The 16,824-nt window shown below is 42.3% G+C and overlaps 1 protein-coding gene across 2 annotated transcripts in view; it reads left to right on the top strand.

Annotated features, from left to right (window-relative positions):
• Window positions 1–4: 4 nt before the first annotated feature.
• MKRN2 (makorin ring finger protein 2) overlaps window positions 5–16,824 on the top strand; it is a 34,495-nt gene continuing 17,675 nt past the window's right edge. The window contains exons 1-6 of one of the 2 annotated variants that reach the window (XM_075004872.1): window positions 5–33; window positions 1,306–1,434; window positions 6,322–6,500; window positions 8,124–8,431; window positions 11,571–11,785; window positions 13,147–13,257. In XM_075004872.1, coding sequence (XP_074860973.1) covers window positions 8–33; window positions 1,306–1,434; window positions 6,322–6,500; window positions 8,124–8,431; window positions 11,571–11,785; window positions 13,147–13,257 — 968 coding nt within the window. In that variant the 5' untranslated portion in view covers window positions 5–7. Of the gene's footprint in view, window positions 34–89; window positions 339–1,305; window positions 1,435–6,321; window positions 6,501–8,123; window positions 8,432–11,570; window positions 11,786–13,146; window positions 13,258–16,824 lie in introns of those variants that run through there. The other variant, XM_075004871.1, reaches the window with a different exon arrangement.

Consider the following 16,824-nt stretch of genomic DNA (forward strand, 5'->3'; position numbering starts at 1 on the left):
CGGCGCCATGAGCACCAAGGAGGTGACCTGCAGGTGAGAGCGGGGGCGACGCGCGGGAGCGAGGGGCGGCCTGGTGTGGTGCCGCAGCGGTTGGAAATGGCGCGTCCCGCGCGAAGGGCGGCGCCGGCCCTGCGTACTCCGCCAGCTCTGCCTTGTCGGCCCGGGCCTCGGCCTGCGCCTGGCAAGGCGCGTCCCCCGGGGAGCGCGGAGTGAGGCTCCCTCAGCGCCCAGCCCGGAGCGGCTGAAGGTGGGGCCTGGCGCCCCAGGGCCGGGCTGTGAGCGGTCCCGACCCCCGGAGCCCTGTGCAGCGGTAGGGGCCCGACGCTCGGCGAGCGCAGGTGCGAGACAGACCGCACAATACCTCGCGGGGGCTGCGCCTCTCTAAGGGCGACGATCTGCCTCGGGAATCAGCAGCGCGGCGCCGTGTGCTGTTTTTCTCCTTAGTATTGAGTGGCAGCGTCTGGTGCCCCAGGCCATCTACCGAGCAGCTCGAGAAAAACACGGTTAATTCAAACAGTTTGCTAGAGGACCTGTGTTTGCCTTGTGCCTTTAAGGTTAATTTGCCATAATGTTGTGTGATTGTTTTAAAAGCGTAGATGGAGAGTTGAAAATCCCTTTACGTAATTTGTTATTGCTTTGTTTAGTTTTGCATTACGTAGTGCCCATTACTACTACTGAAAATCATGCAAAAACCAGAGACAGGCGGAACCTCTCTCGCCCGGCGCCCTTTGAACCTGACTAGTGCTGAATTAGAGAATTTGCTGGACCATGGGCACTCTATATTGTCTAACAGTATTACAAACACTTCCACTGCTTACTGGGCTCTTAGGAGACATTTAGGGGTAAATTAGAACTAAATAGCAGCACAGAACACTGGGAGCCGGGACTGTGGGAAGCTTGACCTGGTGGCTAAAATCCTGCTGGATTACAGATGTTGCTGGACAAGAGTGCTCCAGATTAGAGAGGTACAACTTGTATTTGTTTTTAGTGACCAAGAGCTGTGTATTTTAGCTACACATTTAAAAATATTTAGTGATTCAACAAGAAGACTTTTTTAGGAAGGCCTCAACTGGAAGCATTGAGTAATGGGATTCACGTGGGTAATTTATATTTCCAACTGGAATTACAAGCATAGACAACTCTTGCTTTTCCCCAGGTGTACTCCTTTAGCTGAGATTTTTGTGGCAATGGCAAATGAAGGGCAGGATTGAGAGAGAAATGGTCTTCAAAACTTTTTTCTAGGAAATGTGTCCTAATTTAGAGTATGTAACAGATTTCTGTGGCTGTAACCTTTTATCCCTCCAGGTATTATATGCAAGGGGTGTGCCGTGAAGGAAGCAGGTGTTTGTTTTCACATGACTTAACTACAAGCAAACCCTCTACTATCTGCAGATACTACCAGAAAGGGCAGTGTGCCTATGGAACTCGCTGCAGGTAAAAATTGCCACTCTTAGCATAGTGCGTGTTCCCTTCAACTCAATCAAGTGGTGGCAGACAACAGGTTTTAACACTCTAGGAACAGTAGCAACAAAGATACATTGGTGATGTTTATAAAAAAGAGAGAGGTAATGGAAAACTTATAAAAGCAGCAGGAAAGGCAAACGTTTCACTCCTGGTGGATAAACTGGGTACTGATCAATTTCATATCTTTGCACTCTGCATGGACATTCGTGATCTTAGGCGGGTCTTTGCCCACAAAAATGTATGTTCCAAAATATCTGTTAGTCTAAGGTGCCACAGGACTTCTCTACGTAAAAGAATAAATGCACACAAATCAGACATCAGAAATGGCAATATACAAAAACCCATAGGAGAGCACTTCAATCTCCCAGGACACACAGTAACAGATTTAAAAGTAGCTATCCTGCAGCAAAGAAATTTCAAGAACAGACTCCAAAGAGAAATTGCTGAGCTACAATTCATCTGCAAATTCAATACCCTCAGCTCAGGATTAAACAAAGACTGTGAATGGCTGGCTAAATACAAAAGCAGCTTCCCCTCTCTTGGAGTTCACACCTCCAGATCTACTGATGACAATACAACTCAGCCTGCCTGACTGAGCTAACCTCAGTTATCCCCAGCCTTGCTCTGGCCTATTTATACCTGGCCTTGCAGATTTCCAGGACCAGCATCTGAAGAAGTGAGTTAACTCACGAAAGGTCATGCTCTAAACTTTTCTGTTAGTCTATAAGGTGCCACAGGACCCTTCGTTGCTGCTACAGATCCAGACTAACACGGCTACCCCTCTGATACAGGACTTCTTGTTGCTCTTGAAGATACAGACTAAGTTGGCAACCCCTCTGAGTCACAATCTTAGGGATTTTTGTCCTTGAGTTTTGTGTTTGGAGGCGTGTAGGGTTTTTTCTTCTTTTTTAAAGACTTGTTTTGGGTAGGAGACCATGTCATCTCATGTTTGCGGTATTGAATACTATTGGTCTCTATCTGTAATAAGTATAACTCTAGAATTTGTTACTATTTGTCTCTCTCTGTTTGGATGCAGTGGAAAAAATGGACAGCATTCAGGTAGCTGTGGAATTTCTGTACTGAATTTCTTGATTTGTGTAATAGACATTTTAATTCAAAGTTTAACTTAAAAGTCTTGGTAAAATAGGGATAATGCCAACTCATTAGGCAGTTCACTTTGAGGTCCGTAAATAAATGATATTTGAATTCCAATAGTATCTTGTCAGCTTCATGCAGCATTAATCCATAGTAATTTTTCCAAGTTGATCCATCCCGTATCTGACCACTTGGAAGTTAACTTAGGTTTCTCAGTCAGAATTCATGTTAGAAATTTTAGTTGTTTTTTTTGTATAGACCATTTTATTAGCTTTTGTTCACTTAGCCTGGTGTGGGTGTACAGATACTATGATACAGGGATGAGCAAAAGTTTTTATATTGGGCCCCATTTTTCTTCTCTCCAACCCGTCTAATGTAATCCAAACTGACCAAAATTTTGATTGTGTTCATATGAAAAAACCTTCTTTTGGCATGTGTAAGAAAATAAGTATGTAGAATGTAAAAACTTTATTAATCAGTATATAAATCTGGATACACATGCATAAAAATAGTAACACTTAAATATTTTTAATTAGGTCTCAGGTTCATCCATCTATCAGTCAATTATGCTGTGCCCCTCTTTTGAAATTTCAGCTTCCCCCCTCCTCCCCGAGGGGGCTCACCCCCTGCTTTGCTCATCCCTGCTTGGCTGACCATATTTAAGAGATGAGCCTCTTGTCCTGCTGTGGTCCCCACTTCGGATGACCATATGTAATGTCTGCTTTGCTGGATGAGGAAGGCTGGCCACCTTCATAGCACTCATACTGCAGCACCTTACCCCCAATAGCTTGCTGTTGATATCAGCATCCTTTCCAAGTCTTGCTGCTTCAGGATGCTCTGATTTTCCTCCATCCTTGCAGGGTTTTAAGTCCTGACTTGATAAAGCACTTACTATGATAATTTAGTTGGGATTAGTTCTGCTTTGAGCGGGTGGTTGGACTTGATGACCTGCGGCGGTCTCTTCCAACTCTATGGTTCTATGATACTCAGGTGGGCAAACCCTGCTGTTCCTTAGCCACTGATTCTGAGAGGCCTGTGTCAACTCTATGTCCTTAGGCTATGGCTACACTGTGGTTTCTATTTTGGAATACAAATGTATGCTGAAATAAAAATCCCACAGCCAAACCCTGTGCTCGAAATAGTGCTGTTTCAAACATGGCATTTTGTTCCCGCTATCCCTCGTCGTGAGAGGAGTAGCGAGAATTTTGAAATAGACATTTGTTCGAACAAATAGCATGGAGTTTGAAAAATGTTACCTCAAAATAACTTACGTGATTTGCACAGCACAAATTGCATAAATTTTTTTCAAGATATGGCTATAGTGTAGCCCTCGCCTCAGGGAATAAAAAAGCATATCCTGCTAAAGGTACTGTCTTTCACTTCTGGAGTGAAAGCAGACTTCAGTGCTGAACGATCCAAAGGTATCATATCCTGGTTCTAAATACAAAAAACACTGAGGTTGTTGGCCTTTGTTGGCAGAGTCAGTTCCAATGGGAGCATCTTTTTGCGTTTCAGAAGAGTATGGTGCTAAATACAGCTCCTAGAACCTAGCACCATTCTGTGTACCTTTGAGAGACATCTGTGAATAATTCAAAACACTTGTAGCTTAGGTTTAAAGTTTGATTCACAGCAGCAAAGAGCCTTCGTTCCAGAGGAACGATTCCTGAAAATTCACTCTGCTTCACTCAGACTTCAGGGGAGCGCCCATCAGATAGTAATACTCTTTCTCAGACTGATGGAACTCCCTGTGTTTGACTCACAATGAGAGCTCTGCAGCATTAGCTAGCAAAGTCTGCCAGCTTTAAACAGTGTGTTTTGAAATTGGCCTTTCTGGGGGGAGTGTTCCTGTCCCGTTTATGCTGGATGAAGCAACACACAGCATCCTAAAAGGAGCAGCATTCAGTCTCCTGGCACCATCAGAATCTCTACCCTTCAGCATTTCTAACTTAAGTGGATGAAAGGGGTTCCCCCTCCCAACATTTCAGTCATTAGAATCACTTAGAGATGAATCTACAAATTAGCATACTAGAACTGAGGGCAATTTGTTGGGTTTTCTTGTCCTGACTACCTCACTTGTAAGAGAGTTCAGTTTATGGACAACTTGGCAACAGTGTAGTAAGTGAATGAACAGCAAGAAGGAGCTCGTTCTCTTCAGCTTTTCAAGGAAACTATGATGTGAGACTGATGCATTCATTATAAAGATACCCCTGAGTCTTGCATGAACAGGGACAGAAGAGAACTGCTCTGGTAGCCTTTAAAGATATCACTGGCAAAAAAGATCTTTGCTTTCACTGGTTATCTGCAAGTACATCTCCTTTCTAGTCATTCACACTCTCATGCCTTGTTCAGTCTATCTTCAAGAACTCTGGCTATAGAGAATAACCTTTATTTATGCAGTCCACTGGCAAAGATAAGAGATTCTTCTAGTTGTTAGTATGTATGCTACTGACTTACATTTATCTCTTTAAATTGGGTGTACTAGGTTAGGCTGAGATCAGTCACACAAGTCAGAAAGTTCAGAAGCTATCCATGGCATCCTTAATGTTGCCTCCTTGAACTAATACGTAAAAATATGGCTTTTAGATATAGATTAACATGGCTATGAGGAACATGACCTGGTGTTTGGCAAATAATTAAAACTGTTCTTTTGGTGTTAAATGTTACATATGTGCTATCATGCTGGCTAAACTATACCTCACTTTCTCCCTATGTGGCCCGTTCAGCTCTCATGTCTCCTGCCATCAACTGTTTCTGTGTTAGGGACCCTTGACTCGCTCCAATTTGAGTAGGGACTTTAAGGCTCCACAGCTGCCTGCCAAATGGTCTGATATTCCCAGCAAACCGGTCTGCCTAACAGCCAGTGCCTGTGGGTTGCTTTCTCTCTGAAGGCTATGAAAATTGTAACGTACCAGAAATCTCAACAGTTCTTTCTGAGCAAGCAGGTTTATTCTTAAGGTTGAAGCATTGCAGAAGAAAAATAATTAAAAACAAACATGTTTAACCATGCTCTAAACATAGTAGGAATCACCAGTCAGTCCTGGGAGCACTTATAAGCCAACGTCCTTCCAAACCTGTGACCGAGTTGAGGCCACTTGGATTAAAAGTTTGGGACCGTTTGCTTTACCAGAATGAAGATCCTGTCAATTCAAACTCAGCCTAACTGCTACTGTCAGCAAAGCAGGGGAGATCACACAATGGCAGTACACACATTATGTTTATCACATCTGAATAAATGTCAGCAAACTTTGTTTTTGTAATGAAGTAGCAATGTTAAATTGAACACATGCTTTAAGCATATTGTCCTGTGGGTGCTCTTTTGTGATTTTTGGAAAAATCATTTAAATCTACATTTTCAAAAGTCTCCTCTAACATGCAGTTCCTCAGTCTTTCTGTACTCAGTATGAAAGATATGACATGTTTTTCAAAGATTCCAAATAGCTAAAATCTACCTGGTTGTCTAAAATGAGTGGACACTTGAAAATGCAGGTCTTAATTTTTGTGTAAAATGAGGACCCCATCTCACAACTCTGTTTATAAGGTTTAGTCCATGTAAAGTTACTTGATATCCTTGAAAGGTGCTGTAGAAACCCTAAGCAGTAATACCATCTGTGTTGTAGTTGAACAGCTATGTTGAATTAGCGGTCTTGTTGGTGGAAATGGAGAGTATACTATATTATAGGTTAATTTCTTGGAGTAACAACATCATAGCTTTTGTGGCACTTCATATTTGTTTTTATTTTCTCTCTCTCTCTCTTTCTCCAGATATGATCACATCAGACCATCTGGGTCTAGCAGTGCAGTGGGTACCATTCCACTCAGCCCTTCTTCACCATCCTTCCATAGCCCTGTCCCTCTGCCAGAGCATGACATGCCTGTAATCAAGAGCAAAACACAAGAGCCTGGAAAACGCAAAAAGAGAACATTAGTGCTTAGGGATAGGGGTAAGTAGGGACAATCAACATCGGTCTCTTTGGTATTCCTGTTTTCTGATGGTTTTTAACTGTAGTTCTATTGCTTTCCATTCTTTGCTTTTCATCACTTTCATTTCTGTGATGACTATAAAGTGTGTAGTAGTATCAGAGAGGTAGCCATGTTAGTCTGTAGCTTTGAGAACAACAAGAAGTCCGGTGGCACCTTATAGACTAACAGATATGTTGAAGCATAAGCTTTTGTGGGCAAAGACCCGCTTCATCAGATGCATGAGTGGGTGGGTGGTTTCAGAGGGGTATTTAAAGAGTGGGGTCCCAGTAAAGGGGAGGTCCAGAGCTGACAACCTCTATTCAGCAAGGTGGAAATGGCCCATTATCAATAGTACATGTCAAAAGAGATAAAAACAAGTCAGATCAGACAGAGGGATATGACCCATTGTCAGAGTCTAATGGGGAGATTTTAATACCCAGGGCAGCGAAGCTGCTTTTGTAAGGTGCGAACCACTCCCAGTCTCTGTTTAATCCTTGGTTAATGTGTATAAAGTGGTATAAAGTGTGTGTTCACCTTTGTAACTTGCATAGGGCATAATCCTACAAACATTTATGCATGTTAGTGAGTTTACTTGTGACTAGTCAGCCTTACTTTTGTACCTGCTTCCTCGGGTTACCTTCTTATACACAACAGGCATAAGAATTAAGGCATTAAGGAAGACCTTCCACGCTAATGCCCCAGCATAGAGCAACTGAGCTCCTACTTTCCACAGTCCTCCTTTACTACACAAATACCCACTCTGTTCTCACCAGGCTCCTCCTCCTCCTCCATCACCACAAACCTTGCCTTCTATAGGTCCCCCTTCACAATCTCCTGTGAGATTGTAGTGTTGACTCTTTTTCCCCATCACAGCCCGTAACCTCAAATCTCCTTTGCTGCCCAGCCTTCCTACCTAGGGTCTCTGTGCTAAGATGTTCAGAGAAGCTGGATAGTAGTGTCAGAGAGTAGAGCTAGTAAATTTCTCGTCTGTATTTCACCATAAATCATTTTATTTGTGTAATGAGGGGCTTAGCTTTGTGCTTAAATGGAAAAAGTGGATGACATCTGAGATGGTGTGGGAATGTGTGTGTGTGGCAAGTTTGGGGTTTCCAAGTAATTGCTGACCTCTTATCTAGAGGTGCCTGGCAGTTGTTATCTAGGGGAAGCTGAACTTTCCTAAGAGACTAATTGGCAGGAGAAACAGGTTAAAACCGGTTATCAGTTAAAAACTTCCTGCATCCACCCCTCTCCCTATTAGAAAATTCATGTGGCTGATGAAGGGTTCATGTGTTAATAGTAGAGAGTGAATTCAATCACTTAAAATTTGAAATAGGACTTTAAACATGTTCTAAGTGCAAACCCTGAATGCAGTGTTAGCTTAGTTTGTATACTGCTTAAGATGAAAATGCTATGATGTGCTGTACTTGGTATCTTTAGGCTTCAAGACTGTAAAGGTGGATAATTTGTGGATGGAAGGAGCTACGTATATAGGCTCAGCAGGTGAAAGGGTTTAACTGTTAACAAGGAAAATAATTCAGTAGGTATCTACTATTTGTTATGCTCCTGTGGTCTGACATGCTGCATACAATGCTTTTTCTTTCAAGACTTATGTGGTTTGAGTGAAGAACATGTGAGGCTCAATGCCCTGAGCGATCCAGTGTGTTGCAGTGACAAAAATGATAATGTGGAAGCGAAGCCCCATTCATATTTAGAAGCTATTCGCAGTGGGCTTGAAGAAGATTCAGTGGCTGGAAGTTCCTATACAGATGGGCAACAGCTGTGTCCCTATGCAGCTGCTGGGGAATGCCAGTTTGGTGACCGCTGTCTTTACCTCCATGGAGATGTGTGTGAAATCTGTGAATTGCAAGTACTTCATCCCTTTGACCTAGACCAGAGGAAGGCTCATGAAAAGGTAAAGATTAACATTCATAAAATCAAAATTAGATGAGGATATAAAACCCAATATAAATATGCTTGTGTTACAAGATCCTTTAGGGCTTTGTAGAGCATTTGTATATATGCTCAATTATTTTCAATCTAGATTAAGAGACTCAAGGCACCTGAACATGTCATTAAAACACCCAGCTACCAAACTCATTAAAATAAAAATCCAACAGGAATTCAGCCATCTGTCTATAGAAAACTCCATTTCATCATTGTGGGAAGAATCACCTGAGTTCTCTCCAAAAACCCTGTCAAATGGAGGGCTTTTACAACATGTGTGAAAAGTCTGTACATTCTGCTTGCACTCCTTCCAAACTATGCTGATCTGAGATACCCCATTGTTTCATATAGTACACACACAGTGTAATCAGGTGGTAACTTCCATTTACTATGGCATACGCTGTATTTGTGTTGCTGCAGCCTACTACTCTGCTGAACCATCCACACCCAATTTGGATAGCCTTTTAAGTTCAGTTCACTTCAGATATATTGTGCTTTTTGTAAACCTTGTGGGTCCAATTCCATTAATCAGAGGCAAGACAGCTTCTGATGGTACAACTGGTTCTCTTGTACATGCAGTAACTCTAACAGTTTTTTGTTTTTGTTTCTAAATTCTTTGTCAAGGCCTCTCTGTTAGATGGCACTTTGCTTTTAAAATTGTTTTCTCCATCAGCTAGCAGTGGGAGTTTTTCCTAAGCTAGGTTTAATATACTCATAGTATATGTAGAGCTGGTAGCAGGGCATGTAGTTAAGAATGTCGTACACCTCTGTTTTCAATGCTTTTAACTTTGCCAAGCCATAACCGTTTGGCTGAAATTTTCCATATTTCTTATCTCCATCATGCTCAGTGTTTTGGGACAATTTTAGCAAAAATGGTTCATTTTTTACAGAGAATGAAATTGGGAGTAAATAAATAAATAAAATCTTTACAATTGCTTTGCTGAGAATCTCTAGGGCAGGGCTCTGCAACCTGCGGCTCTTTAAGGATTTCTTTGTGGCTTCTGATGGAATAATTGCAAAGTGTAGGGGGAAAAACCTTCTGATTATTTTCAATAAACAGTGAACATCTAAAAGCCCCCAAATGAACAGCACATATCTAAATAGCAAATATATGAACTCGAAATGTTGAATAACTCCACCTACTGTCCTCCAGAGAGAGAAGGTTCAAGAGTGAAAGTCAGGAAGACAGTGGTACAAACATACACGTAAAGTGTGAGGAAATAGAATGTGTAAAACGTTTGTGATATGGTATACCTAGACTTTAGTAAGGCATTTGATACAGTCTTGCATGATCTCCTTATCAATAAACTAGGCAAATACAACTTAGACCAGACTTCTATAAGATGGGTGCATAACTGACTGGTTAGCTGTTCTCAGAGAGTAATTATTAATGGTTCACAGTCATGCTGGAAGGGCATAACAAGTGGAGTTCTGCAGAGGTCTGTTTTGGGACCAGTTGTGTTCAGTATCTTCATGAAGAATTTAGATATTGGCATAGAGAATACGCTTATCAAGTGTGCAGATGATACCAAGCTGGGAAGGGTTGCATCTGCTTTGGAGGATAGGATCAGAATTCAAAATAATCTAGATAGAAGTGGTCTGAGGTAAACAGAATGGCCGTTTCTACACAGGCCCCTTTTTCGAAAGTGGCATGGTAATACATGGCCTGAAATATGCTAATGAGGCACAGCTGCAGGTTTTTTGGGTTTTTTTTTCTGTGGAGGATGAGGAGGAAACTGAGGACTGTAAATTTGATCAAGTTATAAAGCTTTGAAAAACTCGTTCAAAAATTGTTTGTCAGCTTATCTCTTTAAAGATTTCTTCTGTATTGTGTATGTTCTGGTCCAGGCTTTGGGGGGCAAGCAGTCTTTTGTCCAGCAGTTATACTCCGCTTCTGTGGCACTGGAAACGAGAGCCAAGACCTAACCTCACTGTTTCCTTAGCTGACATTGAGGCAGCATGGAGTGGAAACAGCATGATTAGAATGCAGAGTAGATGAGAGCTGGACCTGTGTCAGGCAAATGGAGGGAGTAGGTGGAAGGGGGCTGGAACTGTAATGAGGGGACTAGAAAAAGAAGCTAATGGGTGCACAGGAGAGTTCGGGAGTGAGGAGGAAGGGTTTGCAACCATGAGACCAAAGTCCCCGTTAGAACCTTGGTGGGAAACCTGGGATTCTTGAAACTCTATATTCTTCTGTCAGCAAATACTGTGCTAGTGGATTTAACAGGTATCCCTCATCCCCCCTCTAGTGCTGGCCCACATAAAGATTGACAACCCTTCTGCTTCTATCATTTATTCTGTTAGTCAAGTGGCTGAGATCTGTGCAGTAGTTGGAGCCTTGCTGATGGCCTATGGAGTTGTCAATATGCCATATGTTGACATTTCTGTATTTTCAGTTTGATTTAAAAGGAAAAAAAAATCACCTGGGAAATTGCATCCAAAATTGCTAATAGAATGTTAGTTGTGAAGTGAAACACTAAAAAGTTTCAGAAAGCCAGAATTAAAGCTGCCTAGGACTAGTAATTCCACTTTACTTCACAGGAGTACTGTGAAAATAAATCACTGTTTGTGAAGCACTCAAATAGAGTTATGAGCACTGTAGAAACCTCCCCGCACCCCCCGAAGAAATTAGTAATTCTGTATTTAAAACAAGGTTTAACTAGTGTGTAGTAAGTAAGGTCTGGGGTTACACAGTGAGCAAACATAAAGCAAAATATTGAAAGCTGCTCCTTCATACAGTGATATAATTCCTTTCACTGGATAAGGCAGGGGTCCTCTAGGGCGAAAAATGGATTGTAATCTTGTAATTAATTAAAGGCAGTTATCTTAATGCATACTCAAGAGGACATTGCACAGGGAATCTTAATTCTGGTGTTTTCTAACACTGTGGTCTGGAATTTGCAAACTTAGTTCTCTTTTAATGTTTTTCAGGATACTTTATAAAACAAAAAGCATGAACTGCAAGCTTAACAGTAAGATATACTACTAATACTATGTGTTTTCTTTCTACTTGACTTTCATAGATATTTGTTTTTCGAGCCAGAAGCCTTGTGTAAACATAGCAGAGACCCAAAGTAACTCTTGGCTCTGTCCCATTTTATGACTAGATGTGCATGGCAGCATTTGAACATGAGATGGAGAAGGCCTTTGCCTTTCAGGCAAGTCAGGACAAAGTATGCAGTATCTGCATGGAAGTGGTGTATGAGAAACCATCAGCCTCAGAGAGAAGGTTTGGAATCCTTTCCAACTGCAATCACACCTACTGTTTGTCCTGCATCCGACAGTGGAGGTGTGCCAAACAGTTTGAGAATCTGATCATAAAGTAAGTGGGTGTTAATTTTGTGCAAGAGCTCAACCAATGGGATTTCTGTCTACATGTCATTCACGCAGTCTCTTCTGTGAATTTTTTGGCTGGACACGGTGCTATTTTTTCATATTAAACAAAGCCTGAGAAGTTCTATGCCCCTAAGAGTCTGTGTCCAATAATATGGTTGTGGTGAAAATCTTGGCTCCAGGTGCCAAGTTGGTACGGTGTCTCAGTTAAGAATTGCAATGTGCTTTCCCCTGCATTGTATACATTGTTACTGGATTGTACATAAATTCCAGCCTTTGTATCTTCTGTTTTAGCTGTAGAAATGCATTTGAGCTTGATTCTCTTTAGCACAGAAATACAGGAAACTAAGAACCCAACTGATCACAAAAGAGGAAACTTGCTTTTTTTCCCCAGGATTCCTTACAAAGCTACAAATGTCTCAGGGAAAACCTTAGGAAATATTTCTATTCTTATGCTGTAGTGGGCTATATTCCTCATCCTTCATAATGAGTTTGCTGCTGTGAAATCTAGTGTATTGGAAGCTACTTGTAGTAGATGGAGTAACAGTCCCAATGGGCATTCACTGTGAGGAGCTTTGTTTGTGACAGGAAATAAGGCTGCTGTCACCAGATGGCTTTTGCAGTAGTTTACCCACTGAACCAATACTGACAAATGTTTTCAACGTTTTTCGAAAGCAGGTCTGAAACTCTTAAGAAACCATTTGTGATCTCATCAACGTTCTGCAAAGATGTTAGGAAAGGGAATGGAACTAATCATAAAAGATTCTGGCTGAAAGGCTCATGGAGCTGGTAATGGGATATTATAGCCCTTTGCCAGTTTATCGATAATCACTAGAAATTATCCGATAGCTGTTAGATGTTCCAAATGAAATCACCTGGGGATTCTAATGAATGTGTTCAGTTCACAGGACCACTAGTATAATTGGCCTGCTTACTGTAATCTTAGTAGGCAGGTTGAGTATTGAAATTCTGCTTTCTCCTCTTTTGCTGCGGTACTTCTACAGAACAGGAATTGAGATACTCAAATAGTGTAACATGGTTTCGATAGCTTAATTCTCAAAGGAAAAAATCATCCACGCTGATCAGGAAAAGTGTGCTCCCTATTCCAACATTGATTTAACTGTAGTTTGGACCAAGCCTGACTGGGCTGAATTCATTTATTTCAGTTGAAACTTTTAATTATAAGAAACTTGTATGCACAGTGTACAGAATAAGCTGCTATGATACACTTTGATGCTTCAATATGAAAGATACTATTCACCTTTCTCCACTTGCTGTTTATGGCTAGTTGTTGAGAAATATCTGTTCTCAAGTGGTATGTATATCTTTCTTTTCATTACTCATTTTAAGATCCTGCCCTCAGTGCCGAGTGACGTCAGAGTTTGTAATACCTAGTGTGTACTGGGTTGAAGACCAGAACAAGAAAGCTAAGCTGATTGAGGCATTTAAACAAGGAGTGGGGTAAGTTCATGAGCCAAAAATATTTCATTTTTCTTAGATAAACTGAAAAGTTCGTAGACCAGTGTATTAACAGCCTCTTTTTAAAATGTTTTCTTTAATGCCATACAGGACATACCTTGTAGAATGTAATTACGTATACACAGAAATATTCATATCCAGTTACTTCAGTGGGAGTCAAGAAACTTGTATCTACTTCTGGTCTTCCCTGGAATAACATGAATTTAATTTTCATTTTAACAAGGCAAATGACTTAAGAAATTATCCCCTATGATTTATATTAGAAATTCCCCTTGCTGCAGGTGGAAAATAAGTAACTGGCAGTATTTTAAAGAAGTCTTGCTGAAGGCACAGGAACAAACAGTCCCACTGCACAGTGAGAAATGCAAATATGGTAGGCAACAAGCTTGGCTGAACAGGAAAATCCTTGGTCAGCTTAAACTCAAAAAGGATGCATATAAGAAGTGGCAACTTGGACAGATGACTACGGAGGAGTATAAATTTACAGCTGTAAAGAGCCAGGCAGTAATGAGAACAGCAAAGGCACAACTGGAACTGCAGCTGGCAAGGGATGTGAAGGGTAACAAGAAGGGTTTCTACAGGCATGTTAACAATAAGAGGGTTATCAAGAAAGGTGTGGGGCTGTTATTGGGTAAGAGAAGTAACCTAATGTTAGTCGGTGGCGGGGGGTGAGGTACCATGTGTGCCCTTATTTCATCCGAGTCTTTAACTGCTAGGGCATTCAGTCCCTTCACAGCGGGCAGCCAGGGGCGGCTGACGGATGCCCCAAGGTTTTACCACCCGGGTCTTTAACTGCTAGGACGAAAGTCCCTTTGTAGCGGGCAGCCAGGGAGGCTGACAAGTGCCCCAAGAGTCTGCCCCGTGGAGGTGGCATGACTCAGCGCTCAGCTCTCAGTACACCTCACCAACAACCACGCTAAATACAGCCGAAAACCGGCTGGGTTCTTTCATTTGTGTTCGGTTTCCACAGTAACGGGGAGAGTCAGGTAAAAACTTAAACAGTTTACTATTTATTTGAGAAGAAGAACTTAACTCTTATGATTACAGGGTTGACAGTTTCACTTCTTTAGTTACAAGCAGCTAGCATATAACAAAAGTACTTTAATTCATAGATCTATTATTAAGTGCACGCAAAAGCAAAACAAAGACACATAGCAGGTCTTATTCTCACCCCTGCATTACCCGACTTGGCATGGCTAGTGTCTGTCACTCAGTCCCTCGGGAAGAAGTATGAGGAGGGCGTCCCCTGGGACCTTGGGAGGCAAAGACCTTCCTGACTGGCAGGTAGAGGTAATTGGAGCTCAGTTAGAGGGGGCTGCCAGACCCTACTTTATACCCATTGGGTCAGGTACACTCTTCCTTATCTTTAAAGATGCCAATTGTGTTAGATTGTCTCGTGACACTAGTTCTCATAGGGAGTTTCAGAGGCTTAATTCATACCTGTGAGGTGGAGATAATTTAGACATTCTTTTCTTATGGGCGGGAGATTCCTCTCCTGGGACGATGTGTAGGTGTATCAATCACCAGTACTAGCCAAGGGCAGCCTGAGGCCCTGGTCGTCTGCTAGCCCGTTTGTCTTTTGTTGTCTGGTTTCGGTCTGTTCAGGGTCATGATGAGGCAGTCTGTCTGTGCTCTGAGGTATCAAAGACTGCTTGAGATTAGCACATGTGCTCTCAGGCATTCCAAGACTGGGCTGTGTCCTTTTGCTCCCTTGTGCTCTGAAGCACCTAAAAAGAGGCACGGTGGAGTAGAGCAAAAAAAAAAAAAAAGGGAGGCAAGATGGAGTAGAGCAGGGGGGATTCTGTCTGGCTACACCTAGTGACAGATGATGTAAGAAAGCTGAAGTATTTAATGCTTTTTCTGCCTCAGTCTTCGTGGACGAGGACAGCTCCCACACTACAGTGCTAGACAATGCTGTATGGGAAGGTGGAGGGCAGCCCTCAGCAGGGAAGGAACAAGTTAAGAGCTACTTAGAGAAACTAGATGTACACAAATCCATGTGTCTGGATGTAATACACTCAAGGGTACTGAGGGAATTGGCAGAGGTCATTGCTGAGCCTTTGGCCATTATCTTTGAAGACTCTTGGAGATCAAGAGAGATTCTGGATTATTGGAAAAAGGCAAATGTAGAGCCCATCTTTAAAAAAGGAAAGAAGGACAATCCAGGGAACTATAGATCAGTCAGCGTTCCCTCAGTACCTTGGAAAGTAATGGAGCGGATCCTCAAGGAATCCATTTGGAGCACTTGGAAGAGGGGGAAGTAATCAAAAGTAGTCCACATGGATTCAGCAAGGGCAAGTTGTGCCTGATCATCCTGATTAGCTTCTATGATGAGGTAACAGGCTCTGTGGACGTGATATACCTTGATTTCAGCAAACGTTTTGATACCGTCTCCCACAACATTCTTGTCCACAAATTAAGGAAGTATGGATTGGATACATGGATTATAAGATAGATGGAAAGCTGGCTTGATGGTCAGGCCCAGCAGGTAGTGGTCAGTGGCTGAATATCTGGATGGTGGTTGGTTTCAAGTGGAGTGCCCCAAGGGTCAGTTCTGGGGCCAGTGTTGTTCAACATCTTCATTAATGACCTGGATGAGGGACTGGATTGCACCCTCAGCAAGTTTGTGGATGACACCAAGCTAGGGGGAGAGGTAGATAGGTTCGAGAGTGACCTGGATAAATTGGAGGATTAGGCCAAAAGAAATCTGATATGGTTCAACAAGGAGAAGTGCAGAGTCCTGCACTTGGAATGGAAGAATCCCAAGCATTGTTATAGGCTGGGGATTGATGGCTGAGCAGCTGTACAGAGGAAAAGCACCTGTGGTGGATGAAAGACTGGATATGAGTAACCAGTGTCCCTTGTAGCCAAGGCCAACACCATATTGGGCTGCATTAGGAGGAGCATTTCAAGCAGATCCAGAGAAGGTGGTGTTCCCCTCTGTTTGGCACTGGTGAGGTCACATCTGGAGTATTGAGTCCAGTTTTGGGGGCCCCCCACTATAAAAAGGATGTGGATGTGCTGGAACGGGTCCAGCGGAGGGCAAAAAAAATGATTAGGGGGCTTGAGCATATGATCTCTGAGGAGAGGCTGATGGATTTGGGCTTATTTAGTTTGCAGAAGAGAAGACTGAGGGTGATTTAATAGCAGCCTTCAACTTCCTGAAGGGGTGCTTTAGAGAGGATGGAGAGAAACTGTTCTCAGTGATAACAGCTGGCAGAGGAAGGAGTAATGGTATGAAGTTACAGAAGGAGAGGAGTAGGTTGGATATTAATAAAAACTACTTCACCAGGCGGGTGGTGAAGCACTGCAATGCTTTATCTACAGAGGTGGTGGAATCTCCAGCCCTCAAAGGACCCTTCCAGCCCTGTGATTCTATGAACTTTATTTTTCAAAACTGACGGCTGAGGGTATTTTTAGTTTATTTCACAAAACTACAGTTAGATCCCTTTTGCTGATGTTTAAATTCTTTTCCCATGCACAGATACTCCTTCTACCTCTTCCTTGATCTTGTCCATCAGTCTCTACAAATGTGCGATGAAGATATGT

This window comes from Carettochelys insculpta, chromosome 11 (assembly GCF_033958435.1).
Source record: "Carettochelys insculpta isolate YL-2023 chromosome 11, ASM3395843v1, whole genome shotgun sequence".
In the NCBI taxonomy this organism is placed as follows: Eukaryota; Metazoa; Chordata; order Testudines; family Carettochelyidae; genus Carettochelys; species Carettochelys insculpta.